Source organism: Dasypus novemcinctus, chromosome X, assembly GCF_030445035.2.
Source record: "Dasypus novemcinctus isolate mDasNov1 chromosome X, mDasNov1.1.hap2, whole genome shotgun sequence".
Lineage (NCBI taxonomy): Eukaryota > Metazoa > Chordata > Mammalia > Cingulata > Dasypodidae > Dasypus > Dasypus novemcinctus.
The window spans coordinates 65,105,555-65,132,753 of NC_080704.1; the positions used below are offsets into that span (position 1 = coordinate 65,105,555).

A 27,199-nucleotide genomic window follows, 5' to 3' on the forward strand; every position below is an offset into this window, starting at 1 on the left:
ATCATTTTATCTTATTTTTCTTTTATTTTTAATGTCTTGATTGCTAACATTGCATTATCCCCTAGTCTTTTCTCCCAGATTATCCCCCAAACTCCTTTTTTTTTCAGTTATTTAGGTTTTTGTTGTTGTTGTTGTTGCTGCTGTGGTTGGTGTATATCTTTTTTTTCTTTTCCCTACTATTTCCCCGCCCTTTACCCACCCCCTTTTTCTTTCTTCTTTTCTTCTCTTTTTTTGTTTTTTTTGTTTTGTTTTTTTCTCACTCTCTTGTCCCTCATTTTCTTCTTATTTTATTTTATCTTAATTATACAATAGGTGCTAAAGGGAACACCTCACATTTGCTGGGTTTCCTCATCCTCCGTTGACTCATTTCTGTGTGAATTGATTTTGGCTACCTACACTATCCCCTTTCCCCTACATCTTAATATCCTCCATCATCTACTGTCTCTCCTATATTCCACCTCCCTTTCTTTGATCCACAAAGAATCTAACTCTTAATTTCTAATACCTTTGTTTTGTTTTCTACCTGTTATCCACTCTTGAAACTATTACCTTTCTTTTCTCTTTCCCTCTCTCAAGAAAATACTAGCTTTTTAATGCATGCCATATTCCTCCCATATTCAGTCGACTACCTCATTATAGGTACTATACCTACTGCTATAACTCTACACAACCTACATGAATCTAATATCCATCCTCCCAGATCTCATACTGTTGCTCTGTTAACATTTACCACCAATACTACTTTACACTTTTTCCTTGCTTACACAATTGCCTTTCCCTGGCCCTAATACTTTCCTTTAAAGTGAACTCAACCAGCAATAAGAAATCAGAATAAGAAGAACAAAGTGACAAAGAGAAGATACAAGACTTATGCAAAAAAAAAAACAGTTAATTAATCCCCAAGACTAGACAAAGAAGCTAAGGAAATGATTAAACCCGTCAAGATAAAATGATGACCAGACAGCAACAAAAATCTACAAACCAAACCAGTAATCAGGAAAACATGGCTGAATCCAATGAACAAACTAAAAATCAGGAAGGGGAGCAGAACTTCCCACAAGTAATGAAAGATCTCAGAACATTTATCATTGACAAATTTAATGAAGTAAAGGAAGAGGCTAACAATATGAAGACAACACTTGGAGGGGAAACTGCAGACATGTGCAAAGAGATAACAGATATGATGGGAATGAACACCACAGTTCAAGAAATTAAAAATACACTTGCAGCAAATATCAGCAGACTAGAAGAGGCAGAGCAGAGAATTAGTGATGTGGAAGACAATACATCGGAAATCAAACAGATAGTAGAATTGGTCGATAAAAAGATAGAAAAACCCCAGCTAGGATTTAGGGACCTGAATGATAATGCAAAACGCTCAAACATACATATTACAGGCATTCCAGAAGGAGAAGAGAAGGGAAAGGGGTCAGAAGGAGTGTTGCAGGAAATAATGGCTGAAAACTTCCCAAATCTACTGAAAGAGACAGAAGTACATATCAAAGAAGCACAGCACAACCCAATCATCATAAACCCCTACAGGCCCACCCCAAGACATATACTGGTCAAATTATCCAACGCTCGAGACAAAGAGAAAATTCTAAAACCAGCAAGAGAAAAGAAAACCATCACATACAAGGGAAGCTCCATAAGATTAATTGCTGATTTCTCCTCTGAAACCGTGGAGGCAAGAAGGAAATAATGGTATGATATAGTCAAGGTACTAAAAGAAAAAAATTTCCATCCAAGAATACTCTGCCCAGCTAAACTAGCATTCAAATATGATGGAGAGTTCAAAATATTCACAGATAAACAGAAACTGAAAGAGTACACCAATAAGAAACCTCCCCTTCAAGAAATTCTAAAGGGAGTTCTGCAGGAAGTAAAGAAAAAAGAGGACAGGGAGAGATAGAGGAGAGTGTAAGACCAACAAAAAAAGACAAAAAGAGAAGGGAAAAAAAAAGCAACCAAAATATGACAAACACAAGTCCAATCAAAATATGGCTAACACAACTAATTCCTTGAAAGTAATAACACTGAATGTCAACAGATTAAACTCACCTATCAAAAGATTCAGACTGGGACCTCGGATAAGGAAATATGACCCATCTATATGCTGTCTACAAGAGACACATCTTAAACCCAGAGACTCAAGGAGGTTGAAAGTGAATGGTTGGAAAAACAATCATACAAGCAAACAATAACCAAAAAAAGGCAAGAGTAGCTATATTAATATCAGACAAAATAGATTTTAAATGCGAAACAATTGTGAGAGACAAAGAAGGATACTACATTTTAGTGAATGGGACAATCTGTCAAGAAGATCGAAAAATCATAAATATTTATGCTCCTAACAAGGGCGCCTCTAAATACGTGAGGCAAACGCTGGAAAAACTAAGTGAAAGAATAGATGAATCCACAATTATAGTGGGGGATTTTAATATAACACTATCAACTCTGGACAGAACATCTCAAAAGAGAATCACTAAAGAAACAGAACATTTGAACAGTATATTAGAGGAGCTGGATCTAACAGACATATATAGATCATTACACCCAAAAACAGCAGGATATACTTTTTTCTCAAGCATTCCTGGATCATTCTCCAAGATAGACCATATGCTATGCCACAAAGAAAGGCTTATTGAATTCAGAAAGATCAAAATCATACAGAAAAATATGTCTGAACACACTGGGGTGAAGCTGGAAATTGGCAAGGGCCAGAGGCCCAGATTTCACACCATGATTTGGAAATTAAACAGCTCACTCTTAGAAAAACAGTGGGTCAAAGAGGAAATCTCAAAAGAAATCAATGACTACCTTGAAACAAATGATAATGATAACACAACATACCAAAATTTATGGGATGCAGCAAAAGCAATACTGAGAGGGAAATTTATAGTCATAAATTCATATATCAAAAAAGAAGAAAGAGCAAAAATTGAAGAACTAACTGCACATTCGGAGGATTAGAAAAAAAACAACAAAGTAATCCAGCAGGAAGAAGAAGGAAGGAAATGAGAAAGATAAGAGCAGAACTAAATGAAATAGAAAATAAGAAAGTACTTGAAAACATAAACAAGACCAAGAGCTGGTTTTTTGAGAAGATCAACAAAATTGACAATCCTTTAGCGAGACTAACAAAGAAAAAAAGAAAGAAGATGCAAATACACAAAATAAGAAATGAGAAAGGAGATATCACCACTGACACCACAGAAATAAAGACTATCATAAGAGGATACTTTGAAAAACTATATTCCAACAAAAAGGACAATTCAGAAGAAATGGACAAATTCCTAGAAACATATAAGCAACCCATATTGATGAAAGAAGAAATTGATGGTCTCAACAAACCAATCACAACTAAAGAGATAGAATCCATCATTAAAAACTTCCCAACTAAGAAGAGCCCAGGGCCAGACAGCTTCACAGGCGAATTCTACAAAATGTTCAGGAAAGAACTAACACCAATCCTGCTGAAACTCTTCCAAAAAAATCAAAACAGAAGGAACATTGCCTAACTCCTCCTATGATGCCAAGATTACCCTAGTACCAAAGCCAAACAAAGACACCACAAGAAAGGAAATTGCAGACCAATTTCTCTAATGAACCTAGATGCAAAAATACTTAACAAAATACTTGCTAATCGTATTCAACAACACATTAAACGAATTATACACCACTACCAAGTGGGACGCATTCCAGGTATGCAAGGATGGTTCAACATAAGAAAATCAATCAATGTAATACACCATATAAACAGACTGAAGGAAAAAAAATCATATGATTATATAATAGATAAATGGGACTTCCCTAAAATTAAAGTCTTCTGCACCTCAAAGGAGTTTGTCAAGGAAGTAAAAAGGGAACCCACACATTGCAAGAAAGTATTTGGCAACCATATAACTGATAAGAGACTTATAACTTGCACATATAAAGAACTCCTATATCTTGAAAATAAAAAGATAAGCAACCCATTTAAAAAATGGGAAAAAGATTTAAACAGACACTTCTCCAAAGAAGAAATATAAATGGCTAAAAAGCACATGAAAAAATTCTCCAAATCTCTACCTATCAGGGAAAAGCAAATCAAAAGTACAATGAGATACCATCTTACTCCTATAAGATTGGCAGCTATGAAAAAAACAGAAGAATACAAATGCTGGAGAGGATGTGAAGAAATGGGAACACTCATCCACTGCTGGTGGGACTGCAGAAGGATCCAACCATTCTGGAGGACAGTTTGGCGGTTTCTCAAAAAACTAACCATAGATTTGCCATATGACCCAGCAACACCACTGCTAGGTATATACCCAGCAGAACTGAAAACAAGGACACAAACCGATATATGCACACCAATGTTCAGAGCAGCATTGTTCACTATCACCAAAAGTTGGAATCAACCCAAATGCCCATCAACAGATGAGTGGATCAAAAAAATGTGGTATATACATACAATGGAATACTACTCGGCTTTAAGAACAAATACACTACAAACACACGTGATAACATGGATGAATCTTGAGAACCTTATGTTGAGTGAAGCAACCCAGGCATTGAAGGACAAATACTATACTACATGACCTCAATGATATGAAATAAGCAAGCTTCCTCAGAGAGCTAGAGACTTGAAGATAGGCTTACAGGTTATCGGGGGGTGAAGGAAGGATGTGAGTCGACGTCTGCAGACGTGGAATCTATGATGGGCTGTCAGTAAGTATGAGCACAAAGAAGAGATAAAATGGGGGCAAGGGGTTGCCTTTGGGTGGGGCTTTGCGGGTTTGTGGGGCCTGGGGATGGGCAGATTGGTAATAGTGCCCAAAAAATTGGGGGGAGGGAGGGGCAACATAAGAACATAGGAGAGTGTCAGGTGTTGGTTGAGAGTAAAATGTTTGGAAAATCGTATCAAAATATAATTAAGAGGGTTACCTGTTTCTGATGCTCAGAGGGGATGGTCTGACATGGGACAGACTCCTGGGGAATGTCTGAATGTTCAATTTGCCAGGGTGGGTTGTACCATTGGATAGAGACCCAAGTAGTGAGACTGGGGGTGGACCCACATCCCGGGGAGGACTAATGCCATCAATAAAGAGGGAGCTGTATCTCTCGAGAGAAAGGATGGCTCCCAAGGCATTAGGGCAGTTGAGCAAGTCAGGCCCCGAAAACTGTTGCAAGTATCTCTGCACGTGGCTCCTCAGGAAATGGAGATTGGCTGTCACTGTGGGCCCCAAGGGGAGGGGAAAATGGGTGTTAAATGGATAGAACCAAGGTAAATGTGGGGGTAAGAGAGGAGTTTCGTGAGAGTACACAAGGATGGATATAAAACATGTAATATTACACCAAAAACATATAGGGGATGACAGACTAATAATGTAAATCATAATGTAAAACATAGGATAACTAAAAATTTAGAAAACTGTATATCTTAAAGTATGGACCACAATGTAAGCACAGATGTCACCTTGTTTGAAAGCTATTGTCTCAGAGTCTGTACATCAGTTTCAGTAAATATGATATGAATAAGTTATAAGAATATTGCTGTGGAAGGGAAAAGGATTTATGGAGGATATGTGAGAGTACTGTATATTGTATATATGAATTACTGTGATCTAAGGCTCTTGTGAAGAGAAGCTCAATAATTAGGAAAAAAGAAAAGAAAAGATAGGATGTAGAATTTTTCCAAATCAATACGTATTCTAGATCTAACCTTTAAACCCATCGCTATATTCCATTTTACTAGTAAGGGATCCCGACATTATATTGGGCTTCACTTTTCAGGAAGTTTTAGATCACAGAGTGGTTCAACAATGGCAGTGGAGGAATACTGGTATAGGATGTTACTGACAGGTGATATATGGTTGACTGGGAGTTATACTGGGCATATGTCCAGGGTGCATGGTAATGTTTGGATATACTCATAGTGGCAACAATTAAAAACAACAGCTGGGGGGGTACTGGGTTCCTGGCCGGGAGTGCTCTGTCATGGTCCCTAGGGGAGGAGTGGCAGTCCCCCAGGTGCAACGGTAAGAACCAGGAAGGAATGAGGGTCCAACAGTGAGAGCATGATACTAATGACTATGCTTGTGACCCTATACGCCTGAAATAAGAACAAGACCTAGAGCAGCACTGTGCCTAGGAGTTTCCTCCTGACAGCCTTCATGTTACTCAAATGTGGCCAGTCTCGAAGCCAAACTCAGCATGTAAATGCAATGCATTCCCCCTAGTGTGGGACATGACACCCAGGGATGAGCCTCCCTGGCACCGAGGGATGACTACCAAGTACCAGCTGATGATGCAACTAGAAAATGACCTTGAATTAAAGGTTCAACGTGGACCAGCAGACTATCCCTGTCTACATATAATAAGAGGAGTTTAAAATGCTGTTTGACCTAATGTAAGGGGGAAATGGAAAGGAGAAATTAGTTTATATGGCTATGAGTCTCTAAAAAAGAGTCTGGAGCTTTTCAGAAGGATTGCCCTTATGTACACCTGAGCAGAGTCTCAGAGACAGATAAAGTACATACAACTCCAGGAATTGGTTCTTTTGAGGGCTGAAGAGCCCCCAGGTTCTATGGTCATGGCAGATGGAGTTCACTGCCATGTCAGTTGGCCCTTCTTTGGAGGTGGTGTTTCTGTGTGATGGAGCTGGACACAGATGGGATTCCTCTTCAGAAGACTTTCATGCTACTTTACTAGAATTGTAGTTGGTACTGGGGTTTAAGATATATCTAGGGGATCTGAATCTCTGGACGGACAATATGATAGCCAGGCCCTGAGCCTCAACAGACTTCAACTCCTACACTCTGATTTATTGGACTTACCCCACTCAGCTAACATGGAGTTGAAGAAGGTCAACCACCACACTATGGAGCTTAGAGTGCCTACAACTGAAAGCAGGAGGATTGCATCCAGTATCCATGTGGAATCTAAGCCCCCACTTGACAGAGATGTGCAATGGATATAACCAATCCAAGGTCCACAGAGAAAATGTGGCATTGGTGTGGGAAAAGTGGCCATGGTGGCTGCTGGGTGTGGGAAATGGGAGAAAGAGATGAGATGCGGAGGCGTTTTCGGGACTTGGAGTTGTCCTGGGTGGTTCTTCAGGGACAATTACCGGACATTGTAGATCATCCCAGGGCCCACTTGTTGGAACGTGGGAGAGTATGGGCTATAATGTGGACCATTGACCATGAGGTGCAGCGATGCCCAGAGATATACTTACCAAATGCAATGGATGTGTCATGATGATGGGAGAGAGTGTTGCTGTGGGGGGAGTGGTGGTGTGGGGGCGGTGGGGTTGAATGGGACCTCATATTTTTTGAATGTAATATTTTTAAAAAATGAATAAAAAATTAAAAAAAAAACAATACAAAATAAAATAATCACATTTCTTTTGTTATCAAAAAATAAAAATTATATATATATATATAACTTTCTTACAAATAGATCATAAGCAACAAAGCATAGTTTTAAAAGCACGGGCTTTCTTCTTTGGAGCTGGTGTTTCTGCGTGATGGAATTGGACTCAGAGGGGATCTCTTTTCACAAGACTTGCATGCTACTTTATTGGAATTGTAGTCGGTGCTGGGTTTAAGATATATATAGGGGATTTGAATCTCTGGACTGATAATATGACACCCAGGCCCAGAACCTCAATAGACTTCAGCTCCTACACTTTGATTTATTGGACTTACTCCACTCAGCTAACATGGAGTTGAAGAAGGTCAACCACCACAACATGGAGCCTAGAGTGTCTACAACTGGAAGCGGGAGGAGTGCATCCAGTACCCATATGGAATCTAAGCCCTCACTTGACATAGATGTGCAATGGACACAACCAATCCAATGTCCACACAGAAAATGTGGAATGGGTGTGGGAATGGTAGCCATGGTGGCTGCTGGGTATGGGGAACGGGAGGAAGAGATGAGATGTGGAGGCGTTTTCGGGACGTGGAGTTGTCCTGGATAGTGCTTCACGGACAATTACGGGACATTATAGATCCCCCCAGGGCCCACTGGATGGAACGTGAGAGAGTCTGGGCTATGATGTGGACCATTTACTATGGGGTGCAGTGATGCTCAGAGATGAACTTACCAGGTGCAATGGATGTGTCATGATGATCGGAGAGAGTGTTGCTGTGGGGGGAGTGGGGGGCGGGGGCGGTGGGGTTGAATGGGACCTCATATTTTTCATAATGTAATTAAAAAAAATAAATAAATAATTAAAAAAAAAAAAAGCATGGGCTTTGGAACCAAACAGAGCTTAATTCAAATCCCAGCTCTACCTCTGTGTGACCTTGGACAAGTCACTTAACCGCTGAGTATTAGCTTCCTTTTCTATTAAAAAAGGGATGGGGCATACTATTGACCACATAAGATTACTATGAGAATTAAATGAGTTACCACATACACAGTGCCCGGCATATAGTAGGTGCTCAAACTACTAACCTTCTCCCCATTTTTCCCCCTCCTTGGAAAAGGAATCATATCTTACGTGTCTTTGTATTTCCAAAAGAGTCTACGAGAGAGTAGGTGCTCAAAGTGCTATTACTTTGAAGACTATATAAATAGTCTAGTACTAAAAAAAAGGAAAGAAGTGCTACTTAGAAAGTGAAAGACAATAACAAAAGAAGTGACAGGATTCAGTGAATGTTTAGATATGGGGCACATGGGATAGAAATCTAGTTTCTACTCCCATATCATATGAACTGTCACATCTAGTGAACAATGGCCCCATTACCAAATCCAATAGACTTTTTAGTCCTTATAATTTCTGAAGCATGACATTGTTGACTATTCTCTTCTCAAAAAAATTCTCTTCTCTTGGCCTCTGATATACCTGTGACCTATCTGGCAGATACTCCTTTACAGGCTCCTATTCTTCTTTCTGTCCCTTATACATTATAGTTAATTAAGATTCTATCCTTGGCAGCCTTCTCTTCTATGTATTCTTCCCCTGGGCAAGCTAACCTAGTAATATTACTGTATTTACCATTTGGATACTATAACTCACAAATCTATCTAGTACAGATTTTTCCCTACTCTTCTGTCTCATATATCAGACATCTCCACTTGCATGAATTGCAGCTATATCAAAACTCAATGTATCCAAATACAATTTATCATCTCCCATTCTTAACACAAGACCTATTACTCTTTCAATCTTTTCAATCTCAGTGAATATAACTAGTTGCTTAAGCCAAAATTGCTTCATCCTTGAGTCTACTCTTTTCTTCACCATTCCCCCCAAATCTTACAGCAAGTACTGTTGACTCTACTTCCAAAATATACCCCAAATCCATTCACTTCTCACCATAACCATTACCGCCAACCTAATCCAAGCTAAGTCCCTGTCATCTATTTAAATTATTTCCTAATTGGTCAAACTGTTTCTACCCTTGCCTCCCTCTAAACTATTCTACATATTAAAGATATGGTGAGCTCTCGAACATGAAGATTTTTATTCCATTCTCACTTAAAAAGAGAAAGAACGCATATGTATAGTTGTAAATGCCCAAGGAAGAAAATGATCAGAAGGATAGTCTTGAAACTACTAATGGTGGTTGTCCCTAGGTAGTAGGCCTAAGAATGAAGGTGGGAATGGACTTTCTACATTTCTGTAATGTTTGAACTTTTCACAAGTATTACTTTTATAATTAAAATTAGAAAAGTAAAAATAATAAAATATAAATTTGAGCATGTTGTTCCTCTGTTTAAAACTCTCTAGGATCTTCCTCTACCCTCAATTCAGACTATTTGACTTGGCTTTTAAGTTAGTTTATGATCTCCTCCCTAATTCCTGCTTCTTTCTTTGGTCTCAGTCTCCTATATGCCCCTCTGGCTCTCCTACTCTTCCTGCCCTGTTATTACAAGAGCAACGGAGAGAGCAGAACTTTGGGGGATTACATACAGTTATGAGGCAGAAAGAAGAAAAAACTTTGGTAAAGTTTTTTTTTTGAGAAAAAAGGAGGAGAGATGATTAAAGATGAAGGAAGTAATCCAGGGTAATAAAGCCAAGGGATTAGAGAATTTTGAGAAAGTAGAAAATTGTGGAGCCATTGACAGAGTTTGAAACTAAAATAGTTCATAACCATATTTTTATGAATTTTGCTATTCCAATAAATACATTTTAACAGTGCCCTAAGAAATTAATATCATTATTCTGTATCCTGATTTCAAAGTTCAAAACACAGTAGGCTTTAGGTTTTACAAAATAAAACTAAACATTTTTAAGCAATGGGAAATCAGAAAATCACCAACACATTTAAGTCAATATAATATTTTAAAAGAAATACTATTTTACTAGTGTTAAATAAAATTTGCAATTGTATATAAAAGAATATCAATTAAAAATCTAGTCTATAAGTTTAACAATTGAACCCAAACCTCTCTTCAGTAATGACAAATTAAATAATGATCCACTAAAGCATTAAGGCCAACATAATATTTTAAGTATATTTTACTATCTTTAAGGAGATACAGGAATTGTTAACAAAGTATTATTGATAAAGGTCCTGCTTGAGATATCCCCAAGGCAGGAGCCCTGTTCAATTCATAGTGCCTGGCACATAGAAAGCTGCAGAAGAAACATGTTGAATAAATGGCCTGCTTTAATGTATAGGGTTCATATAATTTGCAACATTATGTTCCTGCTTTAATGATACTGCTAGATTATTTCAAAGCTATTTTAAGCAGATTTAATAGTTCTGAAATTTTGGTTGCAAGACTATTCACTGGACTCAGAGTAATAAATCAATTGTTCTCATCAGCTGAAAATATAAACTGGACCAGAAGCAGGTGCTTCAACAAAATGTGCAATATTTAAAACACAAAGAGAAAGAAGTCTGTCAGGAATTGTTAAAATATGGTAATGCAGATATGCTGTGGCATAATGAATAGAGAATGATTGTAGATTTCCACTTACTAGTTGAGTGAGCTTAACTTCAAGGCCGTAATTTCTTCATCTATTAAAATGAAGTTAATATGAGGACTAAAGTAAATGAAACAGCATACAAAAGCCTAGGAAATAGCAATTTTTCAATAAACATTAACTTCCTCTATCTACTGACACCATATGGTTACTAAGCCCAGATATTTAACTTGAAAGAATAGAAAAAAATTTGAAATCTAACGAATTAAGAGGGGGTGAAATTTAGACAGATATACTTTCTAGAGGCCAGAGTCACACGAGTCAATATAAAAGGAAGTCTCTAGAGGCATGACGAGCCATATGATCTTGTGCTGATAAAAATTTCTGATCAGTGACCTAGCTGAAAATTAGCTGAGATATTTATCAAATATACAAAGTATATAGCTATTATGTCAGATGAGAGAATTAGCAGCTAAGATGAACATAATATGATAAAACATCAGCACTTGAGAGAGAGTCAACCCCTTTTCTACAGACAAGTAAACTGAGGCTCAGAGAGATAAAGTGACTTTTCCTTGATTTTGCAGTTAAACACAGGGTATAGGAACATATCATGGGCTAAAACAAACGAAATGAATGTTTTAGCAGGGATAAGTATATATTCTTAGGTCTAAAATATTATCTGTGCAAGAACTAGAAGGACAGTATGTATTTTAATAACAATATATGTGAAAAGAAACGGGATTTTCTAGTACAAATTAGTATAATGAAGGTTATTCCAAAAATTGGAGAGGGGATGGCCAGACTGCACTAACAGAAATTTTATGCCCAGAACAAGAGATATAACAGTCCCCCTCTGCCCAAATCAGACCACATCGGCATTCATGTCTCAGCATTATAGTTTTTTTTTAATGTAGATAGCTTAAGCAAGCCCTTAAAATCACTTTAAAATCATGTCAAATGAAGAATAAATGGAGGGGGCTAGGGATGTTTAACTTAAGTCATACAATATTTGCAAAGCAATGGATGGCTAAGATAGCTTGAGACATTAACCATCCTCAAATATTTATAGAGGTTCAAGAGAACAGAAAGAGAATCAGATGACAGAAATAAAGGGAAATGGATTTGGAGCTCTACCTAAGAAACAACATTCTAATCATTAAGGCTGTCCCAATTATGAGTCTACACTAGACACTGAGCGCTTTGAGAACAGGGATGAGGTTTATTTCTCTTTTGTATCCTAGGATCTGAAAAATAATATATTTTTAAAATGTTTGCTGTTCTTGAAACCAGAGTGTGATTCCTCATGAGGTAGTGGGTGACTAGTCCCTAAAAGTGTTCAGGATGCTAGAAACCCATGGCAGGAATATATGAAGGCCAGGTAGGGCAATGCCTTCTTCACTTAAAGGCCAGGGACCAAGACAGAATCCAGAAATGCTTGGATCCTGCAAAATGAAATGGCATTATGGCCCACAGACAGAAGGGGTCTCCCAGGAACATAGATCCACAGTTCCAGCAGCCATGGCAGCCCAGCTACTCTAGGCTAAGAAGCCAGATTAAACATTCAAACCCTGAAGAGCAATAATATATTTTTCAAGACAGACCTGGAACTCCATTGAGAATGTCTATGTTTATCCCATAAGAGAAACAGCAGATTACAAAGCAGGTTAACCTCTTCACCCAGTTTACCTTTTAATGAAGACTAGGACAAGACTAACTATTGTTCATAAGAACAATTACATGATTTTTTAAAAAAAGATTTAGGAGATTTTACTGTTATGCTTGTTAATTCCTATCAATTTTCTTTTATATAATAACAGATAAAAACAATACTTCCTCCCCCAACAAACAAAAGGATTCCTGTGCTTGTTTAAGAAAGAGCAGGATAATAAAGAAGTCAAGAAATGGAATCCCAGTTTATAAACAGCCTGTAAAAGAAAGAACCTCCCCAAGAGAACAGGTAGGAGTAACCAGAACATCCACATCCCTCTAAGGAGGGAAAAAAGGGGGAAAACATACTCCAGAACAAATCCCTCAGGCCCTATTATCCCCAAGCTACTGCCACCAAGTGTGTTATGCAGATTACTAATAGTTAAGATCACCTGATTTTACAATAAGATAAAACATCTTACTTTTTGCACCAAGGGACGTGTGTCTCTGGCAATATAATTTGCAAAGATAATAGACCTCATGCTGGTCTTACCAGACCCACTTTTGCCCATCAACAGCACCTAAGGACAAAGTGGAAAAATAGAAAGGAAAAGAGTTAGCAACCCAGAGCAAATCAAGTATAAAGGGACTTATTTCTCTCCTGCATTTGAGTTTTTATTGAAATGACAGTACTGGCAACCAGATGCAGATACTTACACTACCCAACAGTTCCTCAACCAACAGTGAATGCAGAGATACCTAGAATTCCCGGTGTGCTACTTGTTATGGGTCACACATCCTCTTGGGGCTAGGACTGCACTGAATTTGTTATGTTATTTATATATTCAGAGCTAGGCTAGAGAAATACCAGCTCAAGAGGACTCTGAACACTAACCTCCATAACGCAATGTGCTGAAATACCTAGCAGGGTATTTCAATATAACTTAATGTTGATATTCTTGCTCAAGGTCAACTTTTCCACCTCTGCCCTGATCTCATCTGTTCCACTTACCTGTATGATCTTGCTCCATCTATTATTCTGTTTACTATTGTTTCCATTAATTATTCTGTTACTTTTGTTTTAAAAAGTTCTCCATGGCCTACAGGATCAAGTCCTTAAACTACATTTAAGACCCTTCTTGATCTAATATATCTACTTCTCGGCTCTCGTCTCCTACGACTCCTGGTCTGAAACTTTTACAGTCCAGCTGACATTGAACTAATGAACGTCTTGTAGTTCCTTTGATGCTCCCAGCTCCCTAGGCACAAGTCATTTCATTTCCCTATGTCTCTGTTTCATGCTGCACATTCTGCCAATAATTTTCCATTCCCTCTTCTTCCTTCAACTAAGTACTACTCATCCTTCAAGATTTGGTTCAGTAAACACTGATTCAAGAAGCTTCTCCAGCCTCACTGCCCTAGAGACTGTCTTAGAATTCCACCTCTGTCCTCCCATGGCAGTCTGTACATACTTGTATCATTGCAAAGATTATAATGCAATGACAGCAGTTACCCATTTTACTGGGTCTGTTTCTCACGAGAACAAGACTGTGAGCTCCTGGAGGGCTGGGAGAGTCCCCTTTGTATCTCCAGTGCCTAATATATAATAGATGCTCAAAATATGCTCATCAAAAGAATAAGCAAGCTGTCAAAACAAAGATATAAAACAAGAAAGTTTTTAACAATAACTGCCCAGTGGAAAAAAGAGGCTTTATGAAGGTAAACAGCCTTCTTTAGTTGCCGTCATATAACAGAGATAGAAAATACTTGTCAATGGGGTGCAGCGATGCCCGGAGATGTACTCACCAGACGCAATGGATGTGACATGATGATGAGGGTGAGTGTTGTTGGGGGGGGGGGGGAGTGGTGGGGTAGGGGCGGTGGGGGCGAATGGGGACCTCATATTTTTTAATGTAATATCTTTTTAAAAAATGAATAAATTGAGTAGAATTTGGAAAAATAAATAAATAAATAAAATTTTTAAAAAAAGAAAATACTTGTCAAAACGCTATAGATTCTAGTGCTAGGAGGGAATTGAATAGGGTGACTTTAATGGTCCTTTCTAATTTAAAATTTATTAAATATAGCTCCAATTATCTCGCTTTTTAAATCAAGGGGCTGTGTGTGCTACTGTCAATCCCAAGATTTTTAAAAATTTCTGATTACCAACATAGGTAGTATTAATGAAAATTTACTGCATACAGGTGCAGTTTAACCGAGTACTTCAGCTATATAACTTTATGTCTAAGGAAATGTTACTGATGAGTTGGTCTAAACGATCTAATGTTGGTACAAAATAGTTTTGCTTTTATACTTAATCTTGTAGAAATTTCTGGTATTTTTAGATATCCCTGTTGACAGTAACTTTATACAGCCTTGTCAGGAACATTTCTTTATTGAAATGGAGTTATATACTAAATTACTAGATTAATTAAGGATAAATACAGAGCATTTTTTAATTTTAAAAATCTTACCTTAATTTTTTATGAAAGACTTACCAAGGTTAACTGTGTCAGGCACTGATCTATGTGTTTTACATGCAAAAAAATATACTCATTTAAACTTCACAATAACCCTATGAGATAGATAATATTCTCATCATTTACAACGAAGAAAATGAAACCCCAAGAGGTTAAGAAATTTGTTCCAGAGCTTCACTCTTACCTAAACCTCAAGTTGGGACATAGTATCATAAAAGCAGAAAGGGCCCCCTCCCGGCCCGGCCGGCCCCGCCGGCTCCGCGCAAACTTTGTGGCCGCCCCTGCGCCCTAGCGCCCAATGTAAGAGTGATATACTGCGGTGGGCGCCGCTGGAGGGACGGCCATATTTGCCGCCGCGGCCCGAGCCACCAACAACAAAAAGTGCGGGGATTGCCCAGCGGACTCACGAACAGGCGCAGGGCCGCGGATGCCGCCGCCGCCGCCCCACCCCCCCTTTCGGCCCCTGCGGGCCCGGCCGCGCGCGCCCGGAGCCCTGCCACCGAGCCCCGCCACCCGCGGGGATGTCTTACAAACCGAACTTGAATGGGCACATGCCCGCCGCCTCCCTCAGTGCAGCTGGAAGTGTCCACTCTCCTTCTACCAGCATGGCGACATCCTCACAGTACCACCAGCTGCTGAGTGACTACGGGCCGCCATCCCTTGGCTACACCCAGGGAACTGGAAACAGCCAGGTACCCCAAAGCAAATATGCTTAGCTGCTGGCCACCATCGAAGAGCTGGGGAAAGAGATCAGACCCACCTACGCAGGGAGCAAGAGCGCCATTTAGAGATTTAAACGAGGCATCATTCACACTAGAGGACTGGTTCGGGAGTGCTTGGCCGAAACAGAACGGAATGCCAGATCCTAGCCGCCTTGTTAGCTTTGAAGACTTTCCATCTTTTATTTACAAGATGCGAAGTTACAGTTCCTCTACCTGTTCAGATGTAACTCTTTTGTTTTCCAAACGTTAACAGTTGGTTTTCATGGTTCATTAGGCTCTGAACCTACCGACTAAGATTGAGAAAAGATTTTGCAGTTTATTAGGATTTGTGTTTCAGATAGTTAGGAAGTACCCGGGTATTTTTTTTAAAGCATTGATTAAAAAAATAATACATGGAAAAGTTACCTATCTTACATCAAACTATAGTTTGCCTCCAAGATCCCAGTATCTCACTTTAATCTTCTCTTGAATACATTTTATGTTACCTAAATTGTTCTTTTCATAAGTTAATACAACTCTAAGGATTCTGTTTTTAGCAAATACTGACAGCACGTTTTCTTAGTAGCCAGTCCCAGTTTGGCAATACAGTGTAGATTCTGCTTAATATAACTTTTTGCTTAAGCATTTGCATGACTATTAGTGCTTTGAAGTCAAATAAAAAGTGCACAAGTTATAAATGCAGAAGAGCAATCTATCATACCGAACAAGGACCCCCGAAAATTTTAATACTGAGACTGTGTGTAGATTTCAGTTTTGTGTTTCCTGTAAGTTGATCAAAATGTCTGGGAAAAAATGACTGAAACTGTTTGCATCTTTGTATGTATTTATTACTTGATGCAATAAAGCTTATTTTCATTAACAAAAAAAAAGCACAAAGGAAGGAGTGTTCTATCTATAGAACTCCTATAAGGCCTAATAGTGGTAACATTTGAGGTGGGTTCAAAATAAAGTGCAGGCAGAGGTCTGTACGGTGCATGACTATGTGTGTTACACAAAGTACAAATTAGTATGGGCCATGATGTGGACCATTGTCTATGAGGTGCAGAGGTGCCCAAAGATGTACTTACCAAATCCAATGGATGTGTCATGATGATGGGAACGAATGTTGTTGGGGGGGGGGAGAGGGGGGGTGGGGGGGTGGGGTTGAATGGGACCTCACATATATATTTTTAATGTAATATTATTACAAAGTCAATAAAAAAAAATTCCTGTTGTTTAAAAAAAAAAGTACAAATTAATTTGTAAATGTGGGGAAAAGCAAATTCTATATGACTGCAGTAGGGTATATAGGTGTGTAGATGTTTAGTCAGGAACATATTTTCAAAGGGCATCCTATGCCATACAAAGTCATCTGGATTTTATTCCAAGGAATTTGGGGAAGTTAAAAAAGTTCGTAAATATATGAATGGCCTGGGTAAATTTATGTATTAGAAAAAAAATCTGGCAGCAAAGAATGGAAGAAGAGTCAAGAAGACCACAAAGAAGTTTCCTGCAAACAGCCAAGGAAAGACACAGTTTATATACATCACAAACATATTTCCTGACTAGCAACTTCTTACCCTTACCTTCATGTTTTTGATGTACCCAACACAAGTCTTACGTTTTTCTTCATGGCTGATTTTGATAGCACCCATCTGCAGATATAAACCAAAAGACAGTTTCCATGATCCAATTGCCTTAGAAATTGGAATTAAAGAAATACAAATAAATACAGAAGTGCAAAAAAGCATATTTAGGACAACAGCTGAGTATAGCTGTTTGTGGGACCTCAGTTGAGCAGAGACCTTCATTTTCCTAAATGATAAAACTGGGTTTATGCTTCCTAGTATCTAATTACTTGCTCAGGAGATATCGCCTAGGAAGGTTTATTTAGGAATATAAATCAGCCATTAAAATTCAAAGTTCAATTTTTCATCATCTTTAACAATTAAATTAACATATACAAGTGATTTTTTAAAAATCAAAAAATATTTTCATATTCGAATGTCCTATATTTTAGTCAGCCTCTTGTTTTTAAAATCTGGCAATATCTTTAGTCCTTCAGCTGTCCTTCCAAGCCATATTTCACTCATCACAGACAGAAAGTACATAAAATACAAGTCTCAATTTCAGGTACAAATTGGCAGAGCGAGCACTCTCAAGCCACTGGTCACTGCGCAGTTAACGCCAATCCTCTTCCTAGTATTCCTATCCCCAAAACAGTTATGTCAAATCTCTTAATAATTCAAAGAAACTCAGAACTGCGGCCTCAATTAGAACACTTCCCAACTTGGATTCATATCACACCTTTCCAAGGGTTGTTACTATCCAGTTAGCACCAGTCCTCTTTCCAGTTTATTCATCAAAATCATGATATAAATCAACCTTACTGGTAAATAGAAGTAATTTATCATTGGGCCCCAATTCAAAACACCCTCTTCAATTAGAACATACCCCGCCCCCCCCCCCCCCCCCCCCCCCCCCGCCGCAGTCAACATAATATCCTTCACCCACCCAGGAGAGCCCTCTGGTTCCCCTATTGGAGGATCCATTCTCAGCTCAAGATTGTCTTTCTCCATTTTTTTCTCAGAGTACAATTCTTCCGTAGTACAAGTCCTTTTCAGTTCCTTCTAAATCCGCCTTACTTTTTTTTCCCCTCCTTGTTCACTCCTCAGCCGCCTATTCCCATCAGCCGCGGCTCTATTCTTGCCTCCGCCTATGGCCACTGGGGGGCCGCTTTTCCCACGGTTACCTTTACCGCCCGAAATTGGCTTCAAACTACCGCCGAGCTGGCCGACTCTAAGGCTAAACGGTTCGGTGGTGCAAAGGAAGATAGATGGAGGGTAAGAGGAAAATGAGGGTAAGAAGAAAATAGGGAATCGGCCCGAGTTTGGGCCTTAGGCCCCAAGGTCTCGAAACCCAATGGTGACTTCACCCGCAAAGGGGTGGGAACGGAGAAAGCGGAGATGGCAGGAAAAGCAGACCCGTGCAGTTGGCTTCGAACAGTAAGCGTTTCCGGCGGCTCGTTGTTTCAGAACCCGGCAGCCGGTCAGGGTCCGCTAGCGGCGCAGTTACAACCTAACCTCTAGACAGTCAGGAGCCCAGGTACGGACTGCAGGACAGGATCACGTAGGCACCTGCCTTTAAAAAACAAAAAACAAACAAACAAAAAAACCCTCAAGTCTGTCACGTGACTACCGTTACTCAAGGGGCGGGTGTGCTAGAAGGAAAACCAGAGAGACTGCTCCCGGAAAGCCAGAATGCCACCTGCATCCACCACGTGACATCAGCTTCCACCCAGTGTAGCTAGCCTGGTTGGGTGGCTCCAGCGGGAAGGCCCTTAAATAGTGAGCCAGATACGCCCCTCCCATCCATCGCTGAGAATTAAAGGAAAAGATTGCAATTTCAGTGCCTCCAAGCTAGACGTTTTTTTGTTTTGTTTTTTTTGGTTTTTTTCAGATATATTTTTATTTGGAATAATTTTGGTTTTTACAAAAATACTTCAAAGATAGCACAGAGAGTTTCTGAATAGCTTTTAACTAACATAACATCTTACATAACCATGATGCTTTTGTCAAAACTAAGATTAATACTGATGTATTACTATTAACTAAAATCCAGACATTATTTAGATTTCACCAGTTTTCCCACCGGTGTCTTTTTTCTAGTCCAGGGCCCAATCCAGGATACCACATTTTATTTAGGTATCATGTCTTCTTAGTCTCATCTGATCTCTGACAATGTCTCAGTCTTTCCTTGTTTCATGACTTTGACAATCTTGATGAGCACTGATCAAGGTATTTTATAGAAGGGCCGAGCTTTAAATTCACCACTTCAGCATCTCGTCCATGTTAGAGAGGAAGAGACTATCTAGAGTGACAGGTTACATTCCAGGATGTCCAGACTCCTGATTCTACTATAGGCCCAGTATGTCGTGGAGATTAGAAAACAAGACAAAGCATGGTTCAGTTTGCTTGAGGCCATTGGAGGCTCCTGAGGGTCTCTCAAGTAGTTCTTCCAAACTAAAGAACAATCTCCATCTTCCATGGCCTGTACTCGAATATAGATCTTATAATATCACATTCCCCTATTTTCATTTATTCAAATTTTAGTTATAAAATTTATAAGTTTTATCATGTTTCAGGCATTGAAGGTAAGGCATCATGTTTTTTTTAAAATGAAATTTTAACTATCTATATATATTTTTTATTTTATTTTATTTTATTTTTTAAATATTACATTAAAAAAATATGAGGTCCCATTCAACCCCACCGCCCCCACCCCCCACAGCAACACTCTCTCCCACCATCATGACACATCCACTGTACCTGGCAAGCACATCTCTGAGCATCACTGCACCCCATAGTCAACGGTCCACATCATAGCCCACACTCTCCCACGCTCCATCCAGTGGGCCCTGGGGGGATCCACAATGTCCCATAATTGTCCGTGAAGCACCACCCAGGACAACTCCACGTCCCGAAAACGCCTCCCCATCTCATCTCTTCCTCCCATTCCCCGCACCAAGCAGCCACCATGGCCACCCTTCCCACACCAATGCCACATTTTCTCTGTGGACATTGGATTGGTTGTGTCCATTGCACATCTATGTCAAGTGGGGGCTTAGATTCCACATGGATACTGGATGCACTCCTCCTGCTTTCAGTTGTAGACACTCTAGGCTCCATGGTGTGTTGGTTACGTTTTTACCGCCACTAAGTCTTAATGGTTTTGGGTGGGGAAGGCCGAGCACTGTTTTTGTCTATCTACCTTTTCCTTAGTCCCTGTAACCGAGATTTTAATTAAATGTGTTAATACATCCAAAGCCATTGGAACTGTGTCTTCCACATAGCGCTCAATAAAAGGTATCATTATTGCCAAGACCAGGGATTCACAGGGATTTTGGCACACACATCGATCTCAGTGATTGACTGATACTGGAAGGAGGGGACATGGAGTAAGGGAAACAAATTCTTAAAAGTCATAATAAAAAGTCAATAAAATCTAGAATTGATGACTAAAGGACTATTGTTAGGTATTTGCATACTGTAGTGAGAAATAGAGACCACCAGAAGAAATGATCTGAAGAGGTCAAAGGACTTTTTCTAGAGAGAGGGACAGGGAATTGGAAGAGAGGGTTCAGGTGACTGTTGCTTTTCATTTTAGCCCTCTATACTATATGTATTTTTAAACCATGTGCATATAGTAATTTGATTATAAAGAAAAGAAAGGAAGGGAGAAAAAGTGGACAGAAACAGGGCCTGTCTACTCTCAGATTTGTGCATCTATATAATCATTTCTCCCCACAACTGAGACAAGAAAAACTTTACTCTGATCACTGCCTCCATGGCTGTAACACTCATTAAACTCCTACCCTGTTCCCACCAGCTTCCCCCAACCAACTCCCATTCTTTCTTTCCCTATCTGGTGAAAGACCTAGAGTTCCAAACCTGGAAGCCACTTTTGACTCATTGTGCTCCCTAACAGGTCAGTGAGATGAAGTCCTGATATATCCATTTCCTACAACCTGTGCACTCCTCCTTCCTTTGTTCCTTCTGTTTCTGTTCAGGCTATCATAGTGTAACTAGATCTTTCTAGGTGCTGGCTATGTTACAGAAAAGAGTTTAAGAATATGCCAGTTTAGTTAGGCCAGTAGTTTATTAAGGAAATGCGAAAGGAGAAGAGAAATTGGAGAAAATAACAGATTACGGGTCTCCAAGTATACTTACCGACTGGTCCATGCAGACAGAGAGGATTTAACTCGCACAATTACTTTTCAAACCATTCATTATTCCTCCCCTTTCTAATGTTCAGAGTAGGGGTCTCAGCTGTTTGCTGTTTTGATTTATTACCCCACCCATCGATTCCCACGAGGGCCCAATGATAAGGCCCCTTGAGAATATTTAGGGCTTTTCTTTTATCCTGGATGAAATCGTTTTCCAAATGGGGGATTCTGTAGGGTTCCTCCACCAGCTTTCTGATGGGGTTTTTCCCTCAGAGGATTTCCAGACAGGGTTCCATGGCCATGTTTTTCTGCCAGGTTTGAGATTTGTCTTCCCATTGCCTAAACTAGCCTGCCTCAACGCCCCCCTCAGAGGGTTTACACCCTTATTCTTATTTTTCTACAATGTTTATAAAAATCAACATGTTTATAAAATTAACATTTATTTTATATCTAGTTTTCCATATCTGTGTGTAGACAAGGAATAAGATTGCACATAAATATAAGCAGTGCAAAAAATGTGGAGCTGGAGAAAAGTCATAAATATGTTAGAAAATTGAATAAGGACTGTAAGAAATAAAGCAATGGACAAACCAAAATAAGAAAAAAAAATAAGACTATAAGGTCTGAATTAGAAAGGGGGAAGAATGATAATGCCCTTATTACTACAGAAGTTAAATTAGTGGCACAGATAGCACTTGTCACACACACACAAAATCCAATAGTATTGAATTTTATTCATTTATGTTAAGTCACCTGAAATGATATCTGGTGCATTTAAATGCTCTTCAATGTAGATGGATGAGCAAATCCATTTCAATGGACACTCAATATCCCACGTAGGAAATCACTTCAACACAGCCTCATGACAACTCCCACACTAAAACAGTACTTTACTTTGTAAATTTTGACCCATTATCACTCCCATGTTATGGATGTATCATCTGTCAAGTGTACAAGGTGAGAAAAAATTTAAATGGGGGTTGCACCTGGAAAATAAATTTTAAACTCCATTTACATATTTCAAAACTACAGGATCCCAAGTCCATCAAAATCTTGGGCTAGCAGTATCATGTGCAGCATAATAAAGCCACACCATCTGATTAGCTTATTAATTCTGTGTAAATCAGGTCAATCAATGCATCATCCTGTAACAGACTGTGCACTGTAACTGAACATGGCAAAATATTCATTTTGAACTTTATATCATCATTTGATGTCAAACAATGAAGCAAATCCCAACAATATATACAAAAAAAAAAACCAGATTTGCATTTACAAAAGATTGTTTCCCATATTGGTTAATCCAGGCAGCTAACTGACTGGTTTATGCAACTTTATTGAACAAAAATGAATCAATTATAGCAGAGCTATTAGTTGATCGGTCATCCATTGACAACTTGCTTCATTTATTCAGTGCTATATTAAGCAGTGTATTGGAAGATTGAGTAACTAATAGCTCCAACCCTCCTAACACTTTAAATGAAAATTACAAAATGTTTGAGACCCTATTTTGGAATACAAAGGATGTTTGACGCCAATTTCCATTCTCTGTAGAACAAAAGCAGGCCATTCCTTTACTGAAATGCGTAAAATACATCACATTTTCTTTTCTGTTGCTGCTGTAAATTCAATAGCAATTCTCTAGCCACATCAGTTATGAGCATAAAGTATATCATGTAACCTCAAATCTCTAACAGTGGAAGGATAAAAGAATGGATGCTGCTATAGAGTAATGTTGCTTCCTTTGATGTGACAACTGGACATTCCTCTCCCTCTGCCTCAGATGACTTCTTCGGCATGTTAAAGCAGGGAGGAATGGTTTTAGTCTTATTACCAAATTAAAGTGGACATTGGCCACAAAATGCACATGCTCCATTTTTAAAAATAATTCTGAATCTGGGAAACTGTTCTCTTGTAACTACTTTACAGTTTCTAAAAGCAGTTATTGTTCAAACCTGGGTGAATTTAAGTCTTCTCAAATGATCATGTGGATGAATGGAGGGAAGTAAACAAAAGAAATAAAACTGAGAAATATGAGGTCTGATAGGGGAACAGCCAGATAAGAAGTCAAAAAAGGAACAGTAATTTTATTTAAGCTATAATGCTGGCTATTCTGACTTATAGGTAGCATCACGTGACATACTTCTGAGTCAATTCCCGAGATATTTTGTTGCACTTATCTCTGTCTGCTTTATAAATCTGTGCAATCACTGGCAATAAGGGGTCACCTGGGTTCAGATCACATAGCAGTGAAAAAATGGATGAAAGAACTTTAGAAATAGTTAAAGCAGGAGACCACTGTGATATTAGAATATTGAGACAAATGCTGCCATTACTGTTAATACTTGGATGATAAATTCTTGTTGTATTACGCAACCTTAGGTGGTTTGAAGGGGTAGTCTGAAAGAAAATGAATTGTCTAAAAAATACACTGCCTTGATGTGGGCCATCTTTAGGTCCCAGAACTGAGGCTTGCCAAAGAAACATATCCCCAGGTGGACATGCAGAACATTGTGCTTGGGGGTTATGGGACAAATCACTAAGCTCCTTATTAATCCTTTTCGGTGCCATAGTATGTGCCTTTTGTCTGACTCTGCAACATGCACTAAAAGGTCAGGCCAAAACTCTTGATTTTCAGTATGGCAGGAAGGATTCTATCTTTGTCTCACACTGGTTCGGTTCTGCCAGACACAGTTGCCTCTTGCAAAAACAAAGCAAATCAGCACTCGCACAGGCCCCTGAATCCAGGTCCCTTAAAACGGTGGTGATCTGGGTGAGTGGGGTGGCAAAGTCACCAAAAGTTGCTATGCCATGCTTCAGTCTGAAGTGGGAGCGAGTGTGACAGGGATGGCAGAGGGGTGACTACAAGTTGACTTCTCAGACTCTAGAGAGGGAGAGACCCAATGGGAGAGGAAGAGGTGCAAGACAAAAGGGTGGGTGCAGGACAGAGTCCTGAACCCAGCAGAGGAGGAGCCGAGGCCTAGTCGGTACTATACCAATCCCTAGGACAAAAAAAGGCTGGGGAAGAGGAGGGAAATAGGAGACCCCAGATTGACACTGGGATTCTTTTGGTTTCTGCTCAGAGGTGCAGCAGGGAGAGGAAGGAAAGAAAGGGAGACAGTCTTGATGCCTGTTTCTATCCCTGCAGCTAGAGCTATTCTATACACTTATTCTTATGGGGGCGCTGAAGGATAATGGTCATTCTTCTGTAATTACTTCCTGCTTGTTAGGGGCAGTAGGCCCTACCTGACAAGGTGTAAAACCCTCTTGCTAATCTATTGCAGATGGGAAAGACAAGTCTGGCACCATGGGTGGAGCTGAATAAAATCCCCATAGAGCTAACAAGGCCTTGATTCTAGAAGAAATAAATTTATTTAGAATTTTGAAGATATATGTTCCCACTAAAAGGATACTGGACAGCAGGAATAGGAAAGGCCAGGTGCCTCCAAAGACTGCATCCTCCTAAATTTGGTGGATTTCATCTTGCAGGTTTTGAATGCTGTTTAGGGCTATTTCAGAGTGATTTACATAGAGACAGCATTTCTCTTTGAAGAATAGACATGTTCCTTCCTGTGCTGCTGTTAGCACGTTAAGTGCCTTGCAATTTTGCAGCACCACAGTGGTAAGAAAGTCTGTTTGCCGCCTTAGGGCTTCTAAGGCATGGCAAGTTTCTTCTGGTGTTAGTTATCTCTAGGGAGAGATTGTAGTAGACAGTGTGGTTTAGTATAAATTGCCATCCCAGTTTTCTATGGTGATGGTTATATCTAAGACACCTAAGATGGGGATGAACATAGGCAATGCCCTTTTAGCTTTTGCATAGGAAAAAATATAGGGAATAAAAACAGACAAGATTTCTTCAGGGGTGTCTGGATTGCCCTACCCCTAGAAATAGGCATGTAAGAAAGAGTTAGAGGAAACAGCTGACTTTGACACAGATACTAATTAGCTTTATCTCTTGAAGAGTTATTTCAAGCCATCTAATAGCTGGCATTCATACATACTAAAATGGTGTTGGCATTGGAAATGTCCTTTGTTGGACTGCAAAGCAACAGATTATCCACATATTGTGGGTATGGGCTCCGAGGCAAAGGAGATTAGCTATATTCTGACCTTAGACATTCCCCAAAATATGAGGGCTCTCCTCAAACCCTTGCAGCAACACAGTTCACATAAACTGGACTGGAGGTTTAAAGTTGGACTACTGCCATTTAAAGGTCAAAAGGAGGCTCAAAATTTCCTAAATCTATTAAGAGAGATGGATGTACATGTCCAGGAAGCAAAACACACCCCAAACAATATAAATCCCAACAGGCCTACTCCAAGATATAAACTTGTCAGTTTATCAAATGATCAAGACAAAAAGAAAATACTGAAGGCAGCAAGAGAAAAGAGAACCATCACATACAAGGGAAGCTCAATAAAATTAAGTGCTGATTTCTCATGTGAAACCATGGTGGCAAGAAGGCAGGGGTATGACATAGTCAAGGTATTAAAAGAAAAAAATTGCAGCCAAGAATACTCTATCCAGCAAAGCTGGCACACACAAAAAAATGGGAATATTCACAGATAAACAGGAACTAAGAGAGTATGCCAATAAGAAACCTGCCCTTCAGGAAATACTAAAAGGAGTTTTGCAGCTTGAAATAATAAAAAAAGGAGAGACAGAGTTGGAGGAGAGTATAAGAACAACTAACATGACAAAAGAGAAATAAAAACAACATATGACATGCACAAATCCAAAGAAAATGTGGGTAATGTAAGTAATTCCTTGAGAGTAATAACACTGAATGTTAATGGATTAAACTCACCAGTAAGGAGACTCACTCTGGCAGAAAGGAAATATGATGCATTTATATACTGTCTACAAGAAATAGACTTTAAATGCAAAACTCTTGTGAGAGACAAAGAAAGACACTATGTATTAGTAAAAGGGATAATCTTGCAAAAAGAAAGAACAATCATAAACATCTATACATCTTACCAGGGCACCTCAAAATACGTGAGGCATATACTGGAAAAACTAAGTGGAGGAATAGATGCCTCTACAATTATAGTGGGGGACTTAAATACACCATTATCACCATTAGACAGAACATTTCAAAAGAGAATCAATAAAGAGAGAAAGACTTTGATTAATATATTAGATGATATGGACCTAATAGATGTATACAGAACACTACATACGCCCAAATACTGCAGGATATACATTTTTCTCAAGGGCACATGGATCATTCTCCAAGATAGACTGCATACTGTGCCACAGAGAAAAACTAAATGAAATCAGAAAGATGGAATTCATTCAGAAAAATTTATCTGATCACGTTGGAATGAAGCTGGGAATCTGCAAGAGCCAGACAATGAGATTAGGCACAAAGACGTGGAAGTTAAGCAAAACAAACTTTGACAAACAGTGGGTCAAGGAAGAAATCACGAAAGAAATCAGTAACTACCTGAATCTAATGACAATGACAACAAAACATATCAAAACTTATGGGATGCAGCAAAAGCTGTACTGAGAGGAAAATTCACAGACATAAATTCATCTATCAGAAAAGAAGAAAGGGTTAAAATTGAGGACCTAACTGCGTTTTTAGAGGAATTAGTAAAACAACAGGAGACTAACAACAAAAGAAGAAAAAAGAAAGATTAGAGCAAAATAAAATGAAATAGAATATAAGAAAGCTCTCAAAAAATTACAAAAAAAAATCACAGTGATGGTTCTTTCTAGAAGATCAATAAAATTTACAAACCCTTAGCTAGACTAACAAAGAAA

At 39.1% G+C, this 27,199-nt stretch overlaps 1 protein-coding gene across 1 annotated transcript in view; it reads right to left on the reverse strand.

Moving 5' to 3' along the window:
* Nucleotides 1-20,573, reverse strand: part of RRAGB (Ras related GTP binding B) — a 104,710-nt gene extending 84,137 nt beyond the window's left edge. Inside the window, 4 exon segments of the mRNA XM_058291090.1 lie at nt 13,003-13,101; nt 17,323-17,356; nt 18,216-18,328; nt 20,472-20,573. Of these exon segments, the coding sequence (XP_058147073.1) occupies nt 13,003-13,101; nt 17,323-17,356; nt 18,216-18,328; nt 20,472-20,573 (348 nt within the window).
* Nucleotides 20,574-27,199: the final 6,626 nt, after the last annotated feature.